This window comes from Ranitomeya imitator, chromosome 4, assembly GCF_032444005.1.
Source record: "Ranitomeya imitator isolate aRanImi1 chromosome 4, aRanImi1.pri, whole genome shotgun sequence".
NCBI classification, from domain to species: Eukaryota; Metazoa; Chordata; class Amphibia; order Anura; family Dendrobatidae; genus Ranitomeya; species Ranitomeya imitator.
This window is the reverse complement of record NC_091285.1, coordinates 672,870,787-672,892,318: the sequence shown is the minus strand read 5'-3', so window position 1 is coordinate 672,892,318 and position 21,532 is coordinate 672,870,787. Positions and strand designations below refer to the sequence as shown.

At 43.8% G+C, this 21,532-nt stretch overlaps 1 protein-coding gene across 1 annotated transcript in view; it reads left to right on the top strand.

The window, feature by feature from the left end:
- Positions 1–21,532, top strand: part of LOC138674679 (A.superbus venom factor 1-like) — a 372,946-nt gene that overhangs the window by 145,156 nt on the left and 206,258 nt on the right. Inside the window, exons 12-18 of the mRNA XM_069762494.1 lie at positions 1,319–1,522; positions 1,810–2,007; positions 7,064–7,225; positions 7,330–7,459; positions 9,016–9,061; positions 9,303–9,325; positions 9,439–9,562. Of these exons, the coding sequence (XP_069618595.1) occupies positions 1,319–1,522; positions 1,810–2,007; positions 7,064–7,225; positions 7,330–7,459; positions 9,016–9,061; positions 9,303–9,325; positions 9,439–9,562 (887 nt within the window). The remainder of the gene's footprint in view (positions 1–1,318; positions 1,523–1,809; positions 2,008–7,063; positions 7,226–7,329; positions 7,460–9,015; positions 9,062–9,302; positions 9,326–9,438; positions 9,563–21,532) is intronic.

Sequence of the window (21,532 nt, the reverse complement as noted above, 5' to 3'; positions counted from 1 at the left end):
GGAAACGCATCGGAATAAGACTTACTCATGGCTATAAGTACCCTGATTCTTTGGGGTTTTGCTAACATGGCATTACTATGAATTTATGCTTGCCAATAGTTTCTGCTAGACTTTTTTGATGGAACCTGGAGGGAATGGGTATTGGCCTTTTGGTGCCTAAATCATGTGATAATATTTGGATTAAGACCTACTGTATTTATGGCTGTTAAATACCCTGACCCTATTAGCTCTCTCTAATATTGTACAAAATATTTTCTTCTTTCTATTATATCTTTCTAATTAGTAGATGAGCATTGGAGTGAATTATCAAACGGTTGCTGGGTGTATAATGGGGATCTAATATCATTGTTAACTCCTATGTATGTTTTCTGTCAAGTAGATATTTATCTACAATTTTAGGTTTAAGGTGTTGTTTGAGGTGCGTCAACATGTCCATGATCTAGGGTTCACAGGGTTACCGACCTTGAGTGGGGGTGCCATTATGTCTACAACTAGGGTGCCAACCTCCACTGGCAGGCAGGACTTCTCCCAGGGCCTTTCAGGGAGAGATTAGCCCTCCCCTCCCCATTACTTTTTCTGGTTATTATACCTTTTTGCTATGCATATTGTGTATTGGGTGGTTCCTGGTTGACTCTAGCACCTTTTTAATATTGAGTATGCTTTTAATATATTAATAAAAGTTACTTTTAAGGTGTCTTGATCCCCTCTTTTGTTTTTTTTTCTGATTTCGAGACCCCATCTGTTGTTCAAGGGGTGTTTTTTAGATGTTGAAGTCACGCATGGTGATGGTGGGAATGTCAGATGAGATAAAGTAAAGAAGCTAGGTAGAGACGTGGTTGATAACAGTGGTGACATTGTCCAGGGGTCTGTACATGATGGCCACAAAGCGAAAAGAAGCAGAAGGAAAAAAGAAGAAGCACTAAAGCAAAAATTGGTCATGGCGAGAAAAGGTTGAAAATTTAAATTCCTTAGCTTTGAGTTATGTTGACAACTTTTATGTTAATATAATTGGAATGGTTATGTTACTTTTTTGTGAACATTTTATATGAATGTCCTCAGTTTCAAGTGGTATTTTACTCTCCAGTATCTAGAAACTCAATGCTGTAAAGCGTGCAATTGTGTATTTGGTTGAAAATGGGCTGACAAAAGTCATTATTGAACCAATCCCTGCATTTTGTGGATTTTTCAAAACCAACTTTTGATAGTTTTGTCTTCTAAAAAAAGTTCACATTTACTGTATTTCTTTTATTGCTTTAAATTCTATTTTCTCCTGGTGACTTAATTTGCTCTGCATTCTTACAAATATTTCTGATTATAGGTGAAAACAGCAAATCCTGCGCTCTCTGATGCCCGGCAAGCAACAGCATCAATAACAGTCAACGCTTATCAGTCAGCTGGAAATTATTTGTACATTGGCATCAGTGGAGGAGAAGTGAAGCCTGGAGATATTGTCTCTGTAAATTTCTTTATTCGTAACTCTAACCCAGCCATTCAGAAACAGATACAGCACTTCACCTACCTGGTAAATGGTTTCTACTTTTTTTGTATCACTATTTAGATTCAGGGTAAAATCTCAAGATTACCTTGAGGCGCAATAGCCTTCTGTCTTTGTGGGAAATTATTTATTTGTTTTCCCCAAGGAAAAAGATCATGGCATCTGCAACAATTTAGAATTCTATCCTTAGCATTTTGAAGCCAGAACTTGTATCATCGTGATTATGAATTCTTCATAACCATTCTGACCAAAATGTAAGATGAATTATGTGACCAAATGGATCCAAGTTACTGTTTTCTCTTTTTTTTTTTAAGATCATGAACAAGGGCAGAATCCTGAAACTAGGCAGGCAACCTCGGAATCAGGATCAGGCTTTGGTTCACATGTCTTTCCCCATCACAGAAGAATTGACTCCATCCTTCCGCATAATTGCCTATTACATGGTTGGAGATGAGATTGTTTCGGACTCTATCTGGGTGGAAGTAACAGACTCGGAAAGGTGTATTGGAACGGTGAGGCATCTTACCTGGTATAGAAAAGTTATATTATGCAATATGTAGGGATCCAAACTCTCAGGTAGGTATTAGGCAGCATGATAACACTATCTTGCACAAGATTTGTGCAAAGCTGAACCTCAAAAAGAGGACAGAAGAAGGAAAAACCAACTCCATACAATAATAGAAAAATTCGGAGAAAAAGGGAGTAAATTGGTTTAAAAAGGTATTTTATTGTAAATATACAGTATATAGTAAAATTAAGTACAAAAAAACATAATTATAAAGTTGCAAAAAGATGAAAAAGAAAAGATCGCTAGTGCCACACACCCCACACTTGACAGGAATACATAGGGCTGGAGAGCAAAAAGTGCATAGTATGACCATGTGATCTGCAAATAAATACATATAAAATAATGCTCACCAGCAGCTGACAAAAAATAGGGGAGATGGCACAGCGCTGATCCAGCAGAGCCCCCAAGGCTACAGAATTCTGGAGAAAATATAATTGTGCAGAATTATTATGGCACTAAATGAAAATGCAAACTTTCCAACCTTACTTGTTTATTTTTATATGTTACAGTCAGTATAACAACCAATCAACTGAAAATACACAAAAAATACATTTCTGACATTTAAAAAATAAAAACAAAAATCAGTGACCAATATAATAATATAGCCGCCCTTCATTTCAGTACATGTCATAAGCTTCATCCATGCAGAAAATAGAAAGAGAGAGCACTCCATGTGAAGGTCAGCGATATCAGAAATAAGGAGGAGGAATTAACGCACTCACCTATGATTGTTGTGCTGATCAGGCAGAGCATTGATTACAGAAAGAAAACAGCAGTCTCGGATCACTGCTGCACCTTCCACCTACCCCAAACGCCTAATGCAGGATCCGAAGCATGGAGAGCAGTGAGGCAAGTAAAGGGTGGATACCATCAGGGCGCTGTGAGAGAGGAGACCAGCCAGACTGTATGAAAACAATGATTTAATGAACACCTAACAATCAAATCATTGTCTAGAGAGATAAAAAAACAAGAGGCACTCCTTATGTAATTGTGACACCCCAGGGTCCTGGTTGTCAAAGTGGCATTGCTTTCCTCACGGGGAGAGTGATGTCACGCTTGGAAGTGACGGAAGATCCTTATGAGGTAAACACAAGCATACAACATGTTCACACTCCAGGCCAGAAGGGGGAGCTCTGATCCAGCTTATGGGTGGCTCCCCTATCTAATATATAAAGCTGAGTGTGTGTGTGTGTGTGTGTGTGTGTATGTCCGGGATTGGCATCTGCACCGTCACAGCTACAGCCACAAAATTTTGCACAGTCACACGTCTGGACCCCGAGAGCGTCATAGGCTATGTTGTGAGGTGAAATTTTAACCCCGCGATTTCCAATTCACCAAACAATTTTGCCCCTATCTACATAATGGGGAAAAGTGAAAGGAAAAGTGTTGGAGGCAAATTGACAGCTGCCAGATGTGAACAAGGGGGACTTAAAGAATGAGAGCGATGGCGCCAAAGAGTATATACCGTACAGTTGCTAAGGTGGGGCCCCGACATGGGATACTCACCACACATGGGGATATGAACACACACAAAATGCGCCACACACTACCATGTGCTTGAACACATATTACCACCCTCAGCACACATTTCACCACACATACACCAACCTCACCACATAAAAGTCGAAACACAAAAGTCGCCGCTCAAAACTCGCCATGCGCAAAACTCACCACATGCAAAAACTAGGCTCATGGAAAACTCACCACACGCAAAACTTGCACACACGCAAAAATTGCCACATGCACAAAAGTTGCAACACATGCAAAAGTTGCCTCACACAAAACTTCCACATACTCAAAAGGCACCACACATAAAACTCGCCACACGCAAAAACTCGCCATGTGCAAAACTTGCTGCACACAACTTGCTGCACTAACCTGTCACATGCAACTCAACACATAAAAAGTTGCTACACGCATGTTGCCACACAAAACTCATCTCACAAAAGTCGCTACATGCATGTCGCCACACGCAACTCAACACACACAACTTGACAAACGAAACTCGCCCTAAAACACACACAAGTCTGGTATTATCCTTCAAAAATAAAAATCTGATTAATAAGCAGACAAACTACAAGAGCAACAAATGCACCATATAGGAAATACGGCAGCTGTCAGTCACATGACCTGTCTATTATGTGTATGTGTGAGCTAATATATACTGCCAGGGGGAGGGCTTCCTGTTGGCTGGGGATTTATCAGGCTGCCAATTTAGCTTACAAATACTGAGGTAAAAATACTGAGCAAACAACGTGTGAACGAGGTCTAATACAGGAGGAGATGACACACAGATATATACTATATACAGGAGAGATAACACACAGGTATATACTATATATAGGGGAGATGACACACAGGTATATACTATATAGAGGAGGAGATGACATACAGGTATATACTATATACAGGAGGAGATGACACACAGATATACACTATATACAGGGGAGATGACACACAGGTATATACTATATACAGGAGGAGATGACATACAGGTATATACTATATATAGAAGGAGATGACATACAGGTATATACTATATATAGGAGGAGATGACATACAGGTATATACTATATACAGGGGAGATGACACACAGCAGGTATATACTATATACAGGGGAGATGACATACAGGTATATACTATATACAGGAGATGACATACAGGTGTATACTATATATAAGGGAGATGACAAACATGTATATACTGAGGTGAAAATGAGAGGTGTGAGGTGAAAATGAAAAGGTGTGAGTGCAAAATGAGAGGAGTGAGGGAAAATAGTGGAGTGATCGGAAAATGACAGATGTGAGGTCGAAATGACAAGTGTTAGGGGGGAATGAGAGGAGTGAGGGAGAAAATGAGAGATGTGAAGGGGAAAATGAAAGATGTGATTGGGAAAATGAGAGACGTGATGGGAAAATAGGAGAAGTGAGGTGCTATAACTAACCACAGATATTTACTATGCCCAGGCAACGCCGGGCTCTTCAGCTAGTATATATATATATATATATATATATATATATTCTGGTCTGGAGGAAAGTTGGTCAGTTCCTTACAGAGAGTGCCAGACAGCAGACTGAAGCAGTCTGAAGCAGAAAGGAAAGTAAGGGGTCATGCATCCACTAGGGTGCTGCAGCTCCTGGATAGAGATAATACAGAAGGAAGAACGCATTGTATTCGGAATAGAGGAGAGTGAAGTAAAGGAGAGTAGAGAATTGGGGAGAATAGCTGCGACTGAGCTACCTCCTTGCAGAGCGCAGATACTGGTAGCTAGAAGACCAAGGTTGTATCAAACTCTAAGAGGCACAGCAGAAACTGGCAGGACAGTTGGACTACACCTCACCTGTCTGCCCTAACACCTGGAGACACAGTGGCGCATAGAGCCCGGGTCGTGATATAGACCCTGTAAAAAGGATCGAACCACCTGTCATACAGATTAGTGTCCTACCTAAAGAGGGACAGAGAGAACAGTGAGGACCTTGACAGAAGCCACAGGCAGCAAGTGACTACACCACAGTGCTGGTAGGAAGGCTTTCAACTCCACCTGGTAAAGGGGACTCTGAACTCGCTTCCAAGCTGGCCGGACTCTGCCTGTACCTGTGATCTTGGACCCTGAACTGGGGCAGCCTGTAGTCTTCAGTAAACCAAGTAAAGAGACTGCAAACCTGTGTCCTCCGTTTCTTTATACACTGCCCAACATCTCCATCTACACACCGGGAGCCCTGGGGACCCAACTTCACCTGTGGGAAGTTATACCATCTTAGCTGCAATAACATCACCCCAGAGGACCCTTTTAAGCCGCTTTGGTCCCCACTGACCGAATACCACAGGTGGCGTCACGAACACAAACTTTATTCAAATCCCTTTTACATGGGTGCCCAGGGCCACGGACCAGGTCGCCACTGCCGTGACACATCCCCTTAAGTACCGGAGCCAGTACCGAGTACCCCACGGCCCTGGTGGGCATTACATAATACCATGGGCAACAGCCAAGGGTGGGTTGGAGAGTTGGTCGCCCACCTGATCAGGTTGTATGCGGCACAGCTACGTAAAGATTGATGTATATTGCAACGCAACTCAGAGTAGAACCTACACATTCCTCAGGCATCATGAGGATGGAGTAGGTTATACTCTGAAACATGTTGCAAAAAATTGGAGTTTTTTTATACTTGCCACCTGGATAAACCCCTGTTAGCAACTGCGCCTGAGATCCACCGCATTCCTCTTTCCTTCACTTAATCTGTTGACGATCATCTTTTTGAGCAGCACCAACCATAGCCCTCCAGATACCGATAAGAGAGGTTCTTCTTCACCGTAAATCATCCATTTAATAAGGGCCGCAAGATCTCAGTAGGGTTCAGGTCAGGTGAGGAAGTGGCCGTCTCGTTATTCTGCTTTAAGGCCTTTACTGGCAGCCAAGCCATGCATACTTTGATACTGCCAGGGTTCATTGTTTTGTATAAAAATCGTGGCTTTTCCTGCACCACTGCTTGAAGAAAGTCTTTTATAAAAGCGAGAAGTAGGTTGGGGAATTGATTTTGATTCCATTTTTCAACCCGGAAATTTCCAGCTAATTCATCTATAATAATACCAGCCCAAATCAGTAACACAACTCCACCTTGTTAGCATCTAGTATAACAATAAAAATGGTACCTGTCTGCTGGTAATCCAATGTGCCATCCTTGAGAACGTCAGCTTTGAAGCCACATGAAAATTAGAGTGCAGTCTTGTCAATGTGCTCCAAGCTCATTATTGCCAGGGGCTTCAATGATCGATTTCTTCACAATTGTACATATGATAATTACAAGTATCATATTTGTTGTTCCACAACCTATGTACAGCAATAGCATTAGTTTGTTTAGTAAAATTGTCGTGACAGTTTCCCTTTAAAAAAGAATAACATCAGCTGATCATCATACAATTCAGTTGAATCTATTTTCCAATGTTACCACTTGCACTGTATAGAAATCTTTGCTAACATGCTTTTTTATACCTTCAAATAGCTGTTGGTGACAGGTTACAACGATAGAGACAATGGAGTCCAGAGTCCTGGTGCTCCCATGAAACTGAAATTGCAAGCAGATCACAAGGCCTATGTGGGACTAGTGGCCATAGACAAAGGTCTCAATGTGCTGAGCAAAAAATTTAAGATGTCCCAAAAGAAGGTGAGGAATTTGTTTAAAATTTTATTAGAAATTATTATGTCCAAGAGTGACAAGGGATGCATTTGTGAGGGTCAAAGCTACTCATGTCTGCTTTACCTGTCTAGATCTGGGACACCATGGCGAAATCAGACACTGGCTGCACACCGGGGAGTGGTGCCAACAGTATGGGGGTGTTTTATGATGCTGGTTTGGCCGTGCAATCAAACTACCAGGCAACAACCCAGGAGAGATCAGGTAATGGAGATCATCTCCTGATTAGGGATGAGCAGTTCTTTGGAAGTTCGAGTTCTGGTACCCTAGCCAAACTTTATTCCAAAGTTTGGTTCGGGTAGTAGAACCGTACCCAAACTTGAAACAGGACTTGAACCCCTTTGAAAACAATGGGGACCTGAACTTTTGAGCTGGAAAATATCTCTCTGTTTGTCATGGGGATACTGAGACAGCTAGGGGTCAGAAGATGGCGGCATCTGGTTACCCGAATTCCTGCACTGGTTAGAACTGCTTCCCCATCATACTAAACAGTGCATTTTTTCTTTGTTCTGGCATTGCTAGGGTTTATCAATTCAGTTGATATCCTGGAGCTCTCCTTCATGGATTTCCTCAGCTGTTCTGCGTTGAACCCTCCCCTCTAGTATATGTGCTTGCCACTGGCTTTTTGGAGTTGCCAGTGATAGTTTATTCCACCTGGTTTGGAGTTGGAGGAGTTGTTCATTGTTTGTAATTGGCATTTGGAGAGTTGTTCTGGCGATTTCTGAGCGGAGTTTGTTTGTGTGTTCATCCTCTACCTCTCCTACTTGGTTTCACCTGCCTTACCCTCCCATGTGTTTAACTCAGTTGTTTGGTAATTGCATTTTGTAAGATTGCAGTTTTCATTTATCCCTGTCTGTCTTCCTTGTTTGTCTAGTTAGTGCAATCCTATAAACTTTGGCCTCACACCATCCTGGGTGGGGGAAGGAACAAACAAGGGTAAGTCAGGAGCATAGCAAGGCAAGTGACCCCAGCGTCTCCACCTTCAGAGGTAATCCGAGGGACAGGAATACTAGGGTGCCCCCTAGTATTAGAGATAGGAAAGGAGCCCCTTTGCCAGAGAAATCCTTAAACAGCACCGTGACACTCTTCTCCTGGACTTCCCCTGGAACTCTGAACTTTGCAATTGACGTTCGGGAGAAATCCATGTTTGGCATTTAACACTGGACACTCAATATCCTGTACTTTTAAGATTGGGTTTGCTCATCTCTACCCCGATGTTGAAAATAAATATTTCTTTAGAACTTTATTAATGTGCTTAAGAATGGAAATTCCAGGAGGATTCCTGAAGGGGAAAGTATAACAGAGAGAACAGTAGTGGTGGAAGTGGCATGGGACAAGTCTACAAGGAGAGAAGATGAGGAAGTGACTAGAAGAAGAGACTCATGTTAGAAGTCATGAACGCAAGAGTATGAGAAAAACATGAGACTGTAAAGATGGTCTGATTGTTTATGAAGTCAAAGGTGTGAAATGATCAGAAGAATAGAAAATCAAATCAAAGGTGATAATTTGATGGGGTAAAAATAAAGGAAATGGCATGGAAATATGAAGAGGGAAATAGGCAAAAGTAATGTATTGAAAGAGAACTCAGCAGAGGAGGTAGTAAGGCATGAGAGAAGTCATGCAGATAATTCTGACCTAAATATTAAAATTATCAAGTTCAATTATTTTAAAAGACTACATCATAACTTTCTGAAAAAGGCAGCTGTATTGTCTGTATAGTCCGTGATACCCATTAATCATTCTTTTTAATTTTCTTTCAGAACCACAATGTGAAGTTCATGTCATTCGGAAGCGCAGAAGTAAGATGTAGGAACCTGGTAGGATCTGAAAAATTTTAAGTAGAATGTAGACACCCTAATATAGTTATACTTCTCATTTTTGAAAATCTGATTAATGCACCAGCCGTAGGAAAGAAATTTGTCATAATGTGACTGCTGTGAATCTGTATTTGAAATTGCATGATGTTTTGGAAATTGTATCTAAGAAACACAACCTGATTGTCAGACAGCATATCCATAGGAACCAGAGATGCCCCAAAAACGGAAAGCAAACAAGGAGTAAAAAGACTTGGTGGGACTGAAACAAGGCCTTACCCTATCTCTTACTGTTTAGTGATATCTAGGTACAAAAAAGATGCACTTAACGATCCTCCAGCTATAAATATGTTGTGTTTTCTTCTCTAGGTTTTAACGATGACTTTGATGAAGGAGAATATCTCCCAAATGAGGACATTATTTCGAGAACAGAATTTCCAGAATCATGGTTTTGGAGAATAGAACCAATCACAGAAAAACCTAATAACAATGGGTAATTTGATTTTTACATTTCACAACTACATGTAACTAGGGTTGAGCGAAACGGAATCGGATAAATTGAAAAATCGACGACTTTCAGCAAAGTCGGGTTTCGTGACACCCGACCTGATCCTAGTGTAGGATCGACCATGAGGTCGGCGATCAGCGCGTCAAAGTCACGTTTTGTATGATGTTTTCAGCGCCATTTTTCATCCAATGAAGGAGGACGCAGAGTGTGGGCAGCGTGATGACATAGGTCTCGGTCTCCACCATCTTAGAGAAGGGCATGACAGTGATTGACTTGCTTTCTGTGGCGTCACAGGGGCTATAAAGGGGCGTGCACACCGACCGCTATCTTGCTTCTACCGATCTTAGCATAGGGAGAGGTTGCTGCAGCTGCATCAGAAGAAGGGATATAGTTAGGGAGGGAAGATTAAGCCCCGAAACTGCTTGTGCTGTAGCGATTTCCACTGCCAACACCACCTTTGCAGGGACAGTGGAGTTTATATTTTTGGGCATCAGCTCTGTAGCTTATTAGGCTGCCTTATAAGGCTCCGTGATAGCTGCATTGCTGTTTGTACGCCGCTGTGCAAACCAACTGCTTTTTTAAAAGCAAAAATCCTGTTGCTCCTTTCTGCACAGTTATCTTGATTATTTGTCCACACTTTTGTGTGCAGCAGTCCTTTTTATTGCTGGCTGCCATACTTGTCCTGAGATCATTGTAGGTAGATTGAAATTGTAGCACAGTCCTTGTATTTTTTTATATATCTTCCAGCCACGTTCTGCCACTTACATTGTACATTGCCTGAATTTTGGTGCATTCTCCCCCCAAAAAAGGGAGATTTAAATTGGCACTAAGTGGATCTACGTCAGTTCTGTTTGTTGTATATCTTCCAGCCACTTTCTGCCACTTACATTGTGTAGTGTAATACACTGGGCCTAAGTTTTGTTGCAGTCTCCCCCCAAAAAAGGGAGATTTAAATTGGCACTAGGTGGATGTTGGGGGTCGAGTTCTCGCTTCTGCACAGGGGGAATCTTGGGCCGTTTCTGCTGCAGTCTCCCATTCTTCTCCTGCCGCAGTGGAACCTGCTCAGCGGAGACGTCGGTCTTTGCGTCTGGCTCAGTCTCACTCTGTGCTTAGGCTTGCTGTTGCTTTTCCAGCTTTTGCCATTAAAGCCAGTGCTGGGCAGCAGAGAGCGGACGCTTTTGGGACTAAGTCCTGCTTTTTCCCTTCTGAGCATACCCAGGATGAGATCTCCCGTTGGAGATCGAGGGTCACATGCTCAGATGCTGCAGTGGTTCCCATTGGTCCTCCTGGAAGGTCCTGAAAGGGCTAACTTCTGTGGCAGCTGCCCATTGGTCCTTTATTGGAAGGTCCTGAACGTACTGCAGCTATATAAGCTTCGCATGACCGCATGGCCATGCGCTAGTGTACATTTGTATACGTGTGTTTGTTGTGAGTGCAAGTCGTTCATTAAATAACCCTACCCTATTGTATGACTGTTCGCATAAGGAGTATGGCTGCTACCTAGCGCCCGACTAATCACTCAACGTGTTACACACGAATCAGAGTCTATTGCTGTGACCGCCAGTGCGGCACCACGCACCAGTAGTGCACTTCCTAACCCACGTCTGGGTACTTAGTGGTGTCTGCCAGCACGGCACAGTTCGCACTTCGGTGCTCTTACTATACCTAACACACCCAGTTGCGGTGTGATGCGCAAGTAGTCTGTACGGACTTCAACCCTTAGTCTTGGGATTGAGTTCGCTGACTCCTTCCTTGCACTCATTAGTGCAGTATTGTGGACCTGTGGCTTTACAGGGTTCGCTTCCACCGCCATATAGTGCTGCCATTTACTAGCAGCAGGTTTTTCACCTGCACGGTGGACTCCGGACTGCAAACGCACCAATATTATTTCATCTTATACTTGGTGCGTTCCACCAGTCCCAACAATAGATCTACGTTCTGCCACTTACATTGTGTAGTGTAATACACTGGGCCTGAGTTTTGTTGCAGTCTCCCCCCCAAAAAAGGGAGATTTTAATTGGCACTAAGTGGATCTACGTCAGTTCTGTTAGTTTGTCCTATATCTTCCAGCCACGTTCTGCCACTTACCATATGTAGTGTAATACACTGGGCCTGAGTTTTGTTGCAGTCTCCCCCCAAAGAAAGGGAGATTTAAATTGGCACTAAGTGGATCAACGTCAGTTCTATTAGTTTGTCGTACCTCTTCCAGCCACATTCTGCCACTTACATTGTGTAGTGTAATACACTGGGCCTAAGTTTTGGTGCAGTCTACCCCCCAAAAAAGGGAGATTTTAATTTGCACTAAGTGGATCTACATCAGTTCTGTTAGTTTGTCCTATATCTTCCAGCCACGTTCTGCCACTTACCATGTGTAGTGTAATACACTGGGCCTGAGTTTTGTTGCAGTCTCCCCCCCAAAAAAAGGGAGACTTAAATTGGCACTAAGTGGATCTACGTCAGTTCTGTTTGTCATGTATCTTCCAGCCACGATCAGCCACTTACATTGTGTAGCGTAATACCCTGGGCCTAAGTTTTGTTGCAGTCTCCCCCCCCCCCCAAAAAAGGGAGACTTAAATTGGCACTAAGTGGATCTGCGTCAGTTCTGTTTGTCATATATCTTCCAGCCACGATCAGCCACTTACATTGTGTAGTGTAATACACTGGGCCTGAGTTTTGTTGCAGTCTCCCCCCCAAAAAAAAGGGAGACTTAAATTGGCACTAAGTGGATCTACGTCAGTTCTGTTTGTCATGTATCTTCCAGCCACGATCAGCCACTTACATTGTGTAGCGTAATACACTGGGCCTAAGTTTTGTTGCAGTCTCCCCCCCCCCCAAAAAAGGGAGACTTAAATTGGCACTAAGTGGATCTGCGTCAGTTCTGTTTGTCATATATCTTCCAGCCACGATCAGCCACTTACATTGTGTAGCGTAATACACTGGGCCTGAGTTTTGTTGCAGTCTCCCCCCCAAAAAAAAGGGAGATTTAAATTGGCACTAAGTGGATCTACGTCAGTTCTGTTTGTCGTATATCTTCCAGCCATGTTCTGCCACTTACATTGTGTAGTGTAATACACTGGGCCTGAGTTTTGGTGCAGTCTACCCCCCAAAAAAGGGAGATTTTAACCCCTTTCTGCCATTGGACGTAATATTCCGTCCATGTGGGGGTGGGCCTTAATTCCCAAGGACAGAATATTACGTCCAGCGCGATCGGCCGCGCTCACGGGGGGCTTATTGCAGCTGACATCGGGCACTATGTGCCAGGAGCGGTCACGGACCGCCCCCGGCACATTAACCCCCGGCACACCGCGATCAAAGATGATCGCGATGTGCCGGCGGTGCAGGGAAGCATCGTGCAGGGAGGGGGCTCCCTGCGGGCTTCTCTGAGACCCCCGCAGCAACGCGATGTGATCGCGTTGCTCCGGGGGTCTCTTACCTCCCTCCCTGCAGCAAGTCCCGGATCCAAGATGGCCGCGGATCCGGGTCCTGCAGGGAGGGAGGTGGCTTACCAAGTGCCTGCTCAGAGCAGGCACTTGGTAACGCTGCAGCGCTGTTTGACAGATCGGTGATCTGTCAGAGTGCTGTGCAAACTGTCAGATCACCGATCTGTATTGTCCCCCCCTGGGACAAAGTAAAAAAGTTAAAAAAAAAAATTCCAAGTGTGTAAAAAAAAAAAAATCCTAAATAATGAAAAAAATATATATATATTATTCCCATAAATACATTTCTTTATCTAAATAAAAAAAAAACAATAAAAGTACACATATTTAGTATCGCCGCATCCGTAACAACCCGACCTATAAAGCTGTCCCACTAGTTAACCACTTCAGTAAACATCGTAAGAAAAAAAAAAAAACGAGGCAAAAAAAAACGCTTTGTTATCGTACCGCCGAACAAAAAGTGGAATAACACGCGATCAAAAAGACGGATATAAATAACCATAGTACCACTAAAAGCGTCATCTTGTCTCGCAAAAAACGAGCCGCCATAAAGCAACATCAGCAAAAAAATAAAAAAGTTATAGTCCTCAGAATAAAGCGATGCAAAAATAATTATTTTTTCTATAAAATAGTTTTTATCGTATAAAAGCGCCAAAACATAAAAAAAATTATATAAATGAGGTGTCGCTGTAATCGTACTGACCCGAAGAATAAAACTGCTTTATCAATTTTACCAAACGCGGAATGGTATAAACGCCTCCCTCAAAAGAAATTCATGAATAGCTGGTTTTTGGTCATTCTGCCTCACAAATATCGGAATAAAAAGCGATCAAAAAATGTCACGTGCCCGAAAATGTTACCAATAAAAACGTCAACTTGTCCCGCAAAAAAACAAGACCTCACATGACTCTGTGGACTCAAATATGGAAAAATTATAACTTTCAAAATGTGGTAAGGCAAAAAAATATTTTTTGCAATAAAAAGCGTCTTTCAGTGTGTGACGGCTGCCAATCATAAAAATTCGCTAAAAAAACCGCTATAAAAGTAAATCAAACCCCCCTTCATCACCCCCTTAGTTAGGGAAAAATTAAAAAAATTAAAAAAATGTATTTATTTCCATTTTCCCATTAGGGTTAGGGCTAGGGTTAGGGCTAGGGTTAGGGCTAGGGTTAGGGCTAGGGTTAGGGCTAGGGCTAGGGTTAGGGCTAGGGTTAGGGCTAGGGTTAGGGTTAGTGCTAGGGTTAGGGTTAGGGCTAGGGTTAGGGCTAGGGTTAGGGCTAGGGTTAGGGCTAGGGTTAGGGTTAGGGCTAGGGTTAGGGCTAGGGTTAGGGTTAGGGCTAGGGTTAGGGCTAGGGTTAGGGCTAGGGTTAGGGTTGGGGCTAGGGTTAGGGCTAGGGTTAGGGCTAGGGTTGGGGCTAGGGTTAGGGTTAAGGCTACAGTTAGGGTGGGGGCTAAAGTTAGGGTTAGGGTTTGGATTACATTTGCGGTTGGGATTAGGATTAGGGGTGTGTCTGGGTTAGAGGTGTGGTTAGGGTTACCGTTGGGATTAGGGTTAGGGGTGTGTTTGGATTATGGTTTCAGTTATAATTGGGGGGTTTCCACTGTTTAGACACATCAGGGGCTCTCCAAACGCAACATGGCGACCGATCTCAATTCCATCCAATTCTGCATTGAAAAAGTAAAACAGTGCTCCTTCCCTTCCGAGCTCTCCCGTGTGCCCAAACAGGAGTTTACCCCAACATATGGGGTATCAGCGTACTCAGGACAAATTGGACAACAACTTTTGGGGTCCAATTTCTCCTGTTACCCTCGGGAAAATACAAAACTGGGGGCTAAAAAATAATTTTTGTGGGAAAAAAAGAGATTTTTTATTTTCACGGCTCTGCATTATAAACTGTAGTGAAACACTTGGGGGCTCAAAGTTCTCACAACACATCTAGATAAGTTTGTGGGGGGTCTAGTTTCCAATATGGGGTCACTTGTGGGGGGTTTCTACTGTTTAGGTACATTAGGGGCTCTGCAAACACAATGTGACGCCTGCAGACCATTCCATCTAAGTCTGTATTCCAAATGGCGCTCCTTCCCTTCCGAGCCCTCCCATGCGCCCAAACGCTGGTTCTCCCCCACATATAGGGTATCAGCGCACTCAGGACAAATTGCACAACAACTTTTGGGGTCCAATTTCTCCTGTTACCCTCGGGAAAATACAAAACTGGGGGCTAAAAAATAATTTTTGTGGGAAAAAATTTTTGTTTTATTTTTACGGCTCTGCATTATAAACTTCTGTGAAGCTCTTATTGGGTCAAAGTGCTCACCACACATCTAGATAAGTTCCTTAGGGGGTCTACTTTTCAAAATGGTGTCACTTGTGGGGGGTTTCAATGATTAGGCACATCAGTGGCTCTCCAAATGCAACATGGCGTCCCATCTCAATTCCTGTCAATTTTGCATTGAAAGGTCAAACGGCGCTCCTTCCCTTCGGAGCTCTCCTATGCGCCCAAACAGTGGTTTACCCCCACATATGGGGTATCCGAGTACTCAGGACAAATTGTGCAACAACTTTTGTGGTCCAATTTCTTCTCTTACCATTGGGAAAATAAAAAATTGGGGGCGAAAAGATAATTTTTGTGAAAAAAAATGATTTTTTATTTTTACAGTTCTGCATTATAAGCATCTCTGAAGCACTTGGTGGGTCAAAGTGCTCACCACACCTCTAGATAAGTTCCTTAGGGGGTTTACTTTCCAAAATGGTGTCACTTGTGGGGGGTTTCAATGTTTAGGCACATCAGTGGCTCTCCAAACTCAACATGGCGTCCCATCTCAATTCCAGTCAATTTTGCATTGAAAAGTCAAATGGCGCTCCTTCCCTTCCGAGCTCTGCCATGCGCCTAAACTGTGGTTAACCCCCACATATGGGGTACCAGCGTACTCAGGACAAATTTTACAACAACGTTTGGGGTCCATTTTCTCCTGTAACCCTTGGTAAAATAAAACAAATTGGAGCTGAAGTAAATTTTTTGTGAAAAAAAGTTAAATGTTCATTTTTATTTAAACATTCCAAAAATTCCTGTGAAGCACCTGAAGGGTTAATAAACTTCTTAAATGTGGTTTTGAGAACCTTGAGGGGTGCAGTTTTTAGAATGGTGTCACACTTGGGTATTTTCTATCATATAGACCCCTCAAAATGACTTCAAATGAGATGTGGTCCCTAAAATAAAATGGTGTTGTAAAAATGAGAAATTGCTGGTCAAATTTTAACCCTTATAACTCCCTAACAAAAAAAAATTTTGGTTCCAAAATTGTGCTGATGTAAAGTAGACATGTGGGAAATGTTACTTATTAAGTATTTTGTGTGACATATCTCTGTGGTTTAATTGCATAAAAATTCAAAGTTGGAAAATTGCAAAATTTTCAAAATTTTCGCCAAATTTCCGTTTTTTTCACACATAAACGCAGGTAATATCAAATAAATGTTACCACTATCATGAAGTACAATATGTCACGAGAAAACAGTGTCAGAATCACCGGGATCCGTTGAAGCGTTCCAGAGTTGTAACCTCATAAAGGGACAGTGGTCAGAATTGTAAAAATTGGCCCATTCCATAACGTGCAAACCACCCTTGGGGGTAAAGGGGTTAATCTGCACTAAGTGGATCTACGTCAGTTCTGTTAGTTTGTCTTATATCAGCCAGCCACGTTCTGCCACTTACCATGTGTAGTGTAATACACTGGGCCTGAGTTTTGGTGCAGTCTACCCCCCAAAAAAGGGAGAATTTAATTTGCACTAAGTGGATCTACGTCAGTTCTGTTAGTTTGTCGTATATCTTCCAGCCATGTTCTGCCACTTACATTGTGTAGTGTAATACACTGGGCCTGAGTTTTGTTTCAGTCCCCCCCCCAAAAAAAAGGGAGACTTTAATTGGCACTAAGTGGATCTACGTCAGTTCTGTTTGTCATATATCTTCCAGCCACGATCAGCCACTTACATTGTGTAGTGTAATACACTGGGCCTGAGTTTTGTTGCAGTCTCCCCCCCCCCCCCCCAAAAAGGGAGATTTAAATTGGCACTAAGTGGATCTACGTCAGTTTTGTTTGTCCTATATCTTCCAGCCACGTTCTGCCACTTACATTGTGTAGTGTAATACACTGGGCCTAAGTTTTGGTGCAGTCTCCTCCCAAAAAAAGGGAGATTTAAATTGGCACTAAGTGGATCTACGTCAGTTCTGTTTGTCGTATATCTTCCAGCCACGTTCTGCCACTTACATTGTGTAGTGTAATACACTGGGCCTGAGTTTTGATGCAGTCTACCCCCAAAAAAGGGAGATTTTAATTGGCACTAAGTTGATCTAGGTCAGTTCTGTGAAATGTGCTGCTGCAGTGCAGTATAGAGCAACCTCCACCAGGGGGTGCTGGGTAAGGAAAGGAGGCTGCACACACAGCGCAGCAACACTGAGCAACAACACAGGTGTCACAGGTAATGAAAGGGACATAAAACAAGCCAAGGTCATACACAGAGATAGCAGCGCAGTACAGAAGGGGCAAGCAGAGAATCGTCGGGGACAAACAAGATGTCAGAACCTACCGGGAACATGGTAACCAAAACATGAGACGTAAGACGGAGTCGGGGTACAGGCCAGAGGTCAGAACAAGTCATAAACGGGTGCAGGCAGTCAGAGGCAAACAGGAACACTATTACAGGGATCAGGTCAGGAGCTCAAACAGTGCAGCATGAACTATAGCTGACACTGGCCCACAGGCTGCAGAGGACTTAAATAGTTCAGCCAGCTCCAGGGTGAGGCAGAGAGGATTAACTCCCACATGACCAGTCCAGAGACAAGAGAGCTGAACATAATCTCAGAACTGGATCATGACAGTACCCCCCTCTCAATGGGGGGCCACTGGACCCCCAGGCTTCTCTGGATAACGAGTATGAAAGGCCCAGACTAGCCGATCTGCATGGACCAAACGTGCTGGCACCCACGACCGGTCCTCAGGACCGTAACCCCTCCAATGGACCAAGTACTGCAGTGAACGGTGGAGCATACGAGAATCCACCACCCATTCCACCTCATACTCGGTCTGGCCATCAACCACAACAGGCGGAGGGTGCGCGGGAGACTCACCTGAGGAAGGCACTGATGGCTTCAGAAGCGCCTTATGGAATACATTGGGGATCCGCAACGATGTAGGCAAGCATAGACGGAAGGACACAGGATTAACCACCTCCAAAATGTCATAAGTGCCAATAAACTTGGGACCCAGCTTAGCAGAGGGAATCCTCAATCTAATATTCTTAGTGGATAACCATACCTTATCCCCCAGCTGGTAAGTCGGCCCCACAGAACGTCGTTTATCAGCAAAAAATTTATACTTGCCCTGAGCCTCCTCAATGTTTCTCTGAACCTCCCTCCAGATCTCTCCTAACCGCAGAAAGGCTGAATCAGCCCCTGGACACCCCGAATCCAGCCGGGAAAACTCACCAAAGTGAGGGTGAAACCCATAGTTGCAAAAGAACGGGGACGTACCAGTGGACTGATTGACACGATTATTAAAAGCAAATTCCGCCATGGGTACAGCAAAGCACCAATCATCCTGTCTGGACATAGCAAGACATCGCAATATCTGCTCCAAAGACTGATTGGTCCTCTCAGTCTGACCATTGGTCTCAGGATGGTAGGCCGAAGAAAAGGACAGACTGATACCCAGCCTTTTACAAAAAGCCCTACAAAATTTTGCCACAAATTGCACTCTTCTATCAGACACCACACTGACAGGCATACCATGCAATCGAACCACATGCTCCATGAATAGTTTTGATAGTGTCTCAGCATTAGGGAGACCCGCTAAAGGTACAAAATGTGCCTGCTTACTGAACCTATCAACAACTACCCAGATAACGGTTTTGCCATGAGAGTGGGGAAGATCAGTGATAAAATCCATGGACAGGTGAGTCCACGGTCTATCTGGAATTGGCAGTGGTACCAATTCCCCGGCCGGCCGGTTACGGGAGGTTTTAGCGCGAGCACAAGTTTCACAGGAAGACACAAACCCAATGACGTCAGAAGCCAACGAAGGCCACCAAAACAGCCTAGTGATGGCTTTACGTGTGGCCGAGATTCCAGGATGCCCACTAAGAGCCGAGTCATGGAACTCCTGAAGCACCCTTAACCGATACTGGACAGGTACAAAGAGCTTATCATTGGGTACGGATGAGGGAGCAAGAGATTGGGCTTCACGAATCTCTCGCTCCAATACTGATGACACCGCAGCCACCACCACTCCGCGCTGAAGAATGGAGGAGGGAGGTTCAGGTGGTGAAACTGGGTCCAAGCTACGAGATAAGGCATCAGCCTTCACATTCTTGGACCCTGGTCTGAAAGTAATAGAAAACTGAAATTGGGAAAAGAAAAGTGATCACCTTGCTTGTCTCGGGGTCAACCGTTTGGCAGATTCGATGTAAGACAGATTCTTGTGATCAGTAATGACAGTAATATGATGGGCAGCTCCCTCCAAAAAATGCCTCCATTCTTCAAATGCTAATTTAATGGCCAATAGCTCCCGATTACCCACATCATAATTCCTCTCAGCAGAGGAAAATTTTCTCGAAAAGAAGGCACAAGGTCTTAAGTTAGTCAACGTGGTGGGCCCTTGGGATAACACAGCCCCTACTCCCACCTCCGAGGCGTCCACCTCTACAATAAATGGTTTAGACAAATCTGGTTGAACCAGTACAGGAGCAGTCATGAAACAATTCTTCAAAGAAGAAAATGCCCCCAAAGCTGCAGTTGACCAGTTTTTGAGATCTGCCCCCTTACGAGTTAAATCTGTGAGGGGTTTGACCACCTGAGAAAACCCCTTAATGAATTTTCTATAATAATTAGCGAAACCCAGAAAACGCTGAAGACCCTTGAGATCTCTGGGTTGCACCCAATCCACAATAGCCTGTACCTTCCTAGGGTCCATACGAAACCCCTTAGCGGACAAAATGACCCCTAGAAAGGCTAATTCCTGAGCAAAAAATGAACATTTCTCTGGTTTAGCAAATAGTGAGTTCTCCCTAAGCCTCAGAAGAACTGCACGGAGGTGGTCCATGTGACTCTGTTTGTCGGAAGAATATATGAGGATGTCATCCAAATAAATTACCATAAAACGCCCAATAAAATCTGAGAAAACATGATTCATGAAATTCTGAAACACAGCTAGTGCGTTAGTCAGGCCAAAGGGCATAACCAAATTCTCAAACAAACCTTCAGAGGTGAGAAAAGCAGTTTTCCATTCATCCCCCTCCCGCATACGGATGAGATTGTATGCCCCCCTGAGGTCCAACTTAGAGAACCACCTGGCCCCCGACAATTGGTTATACAAATCGGGGATCAGTGGGAGAGGATAAGTATTTCTTATGGTGATTTTATTAAGTTCTCGAAAATCGAGGCATGGGCGTAGACCACCATCCTTTTTCTTCACGAAAAAGATCCCCGCAGCCACAGGAGAGACAGATGGCCGAATGTGCCCTTTGCGGAGACTATCGGAGATATACTCCTTCATGGCAGCCCGCTCAGGGGCAGAGAGATTGTACAGATGGGCTTTGGGCAATTTGGCACCAGGATCAAGATCAACAGCACAATCGAATGGGCGGTGTGGTGGCAGAACCTCAGCCTCCTTTTCGGAGAACACATCCTCAAAGTCCTTCAGGTACTCCGGAATACCCTCCAGACCGACGGATGACACAGATACAGAAGCAAGACATTTCTTAGAACAATTGGGACCCCATTTAACAATGTCCCGGGTTTCCCAGTTTATAACAGGATTATGTGATTGCAACCAGGGAAGCCCCAACACCAGTCCCGCAGGCAGATTGTCCATAACAAAACATGAAATACGTTCTTGGTGTAAAGCACTCACTTTAAGGAGAAACTCTTCAGAAATCATTTTGATGACATTCTTAGCCAGTGGTGTTTTATCAATGGCAACAATATGAATAGGAGTCTCTAGCCTAACTGTCCCTAACTTACACCTGGACACCAAGTCAGAGTTAATAAAGTTCATGGACGACCCGCTATCCACGAAGGCAGAAGTGGACACAGAGCCACTCCCACAACAAAGTTCCACTTCCAACAAAATTTTTGAAAATGCCAAAAAAGGTACCTGAGAGTTGGGGTGACTACCACGACAATCACCCAGACTCAGCCGCTTGTAGGTTGGTGGACAGGAGGAGCAGTCTTTTTTCCAATGTCCAGGATCTCCACAGTAGAAACACAACTTTGTTTCAAACCGTCGTCTCCTCTCCTTCTCCTTGAGATTGGCGACTCCCACCTCCATAGCTTCAGATGGGGATGAAACAGGACCAGCAGGAAAAAACGGACCCTTTCGCTGTGCAATACCTGTCTCCCTCAGCCTCCGATCCATGCGGATAGCCTGAGTCATGGTCTCCTCCAATGAGCTGGGAGGTGGCTAAAAGGCCAGAGCGTCCTTCAGGTAATCCGCCAGTCCACTCCTGAGCAGACATCTAAGCGCAGAG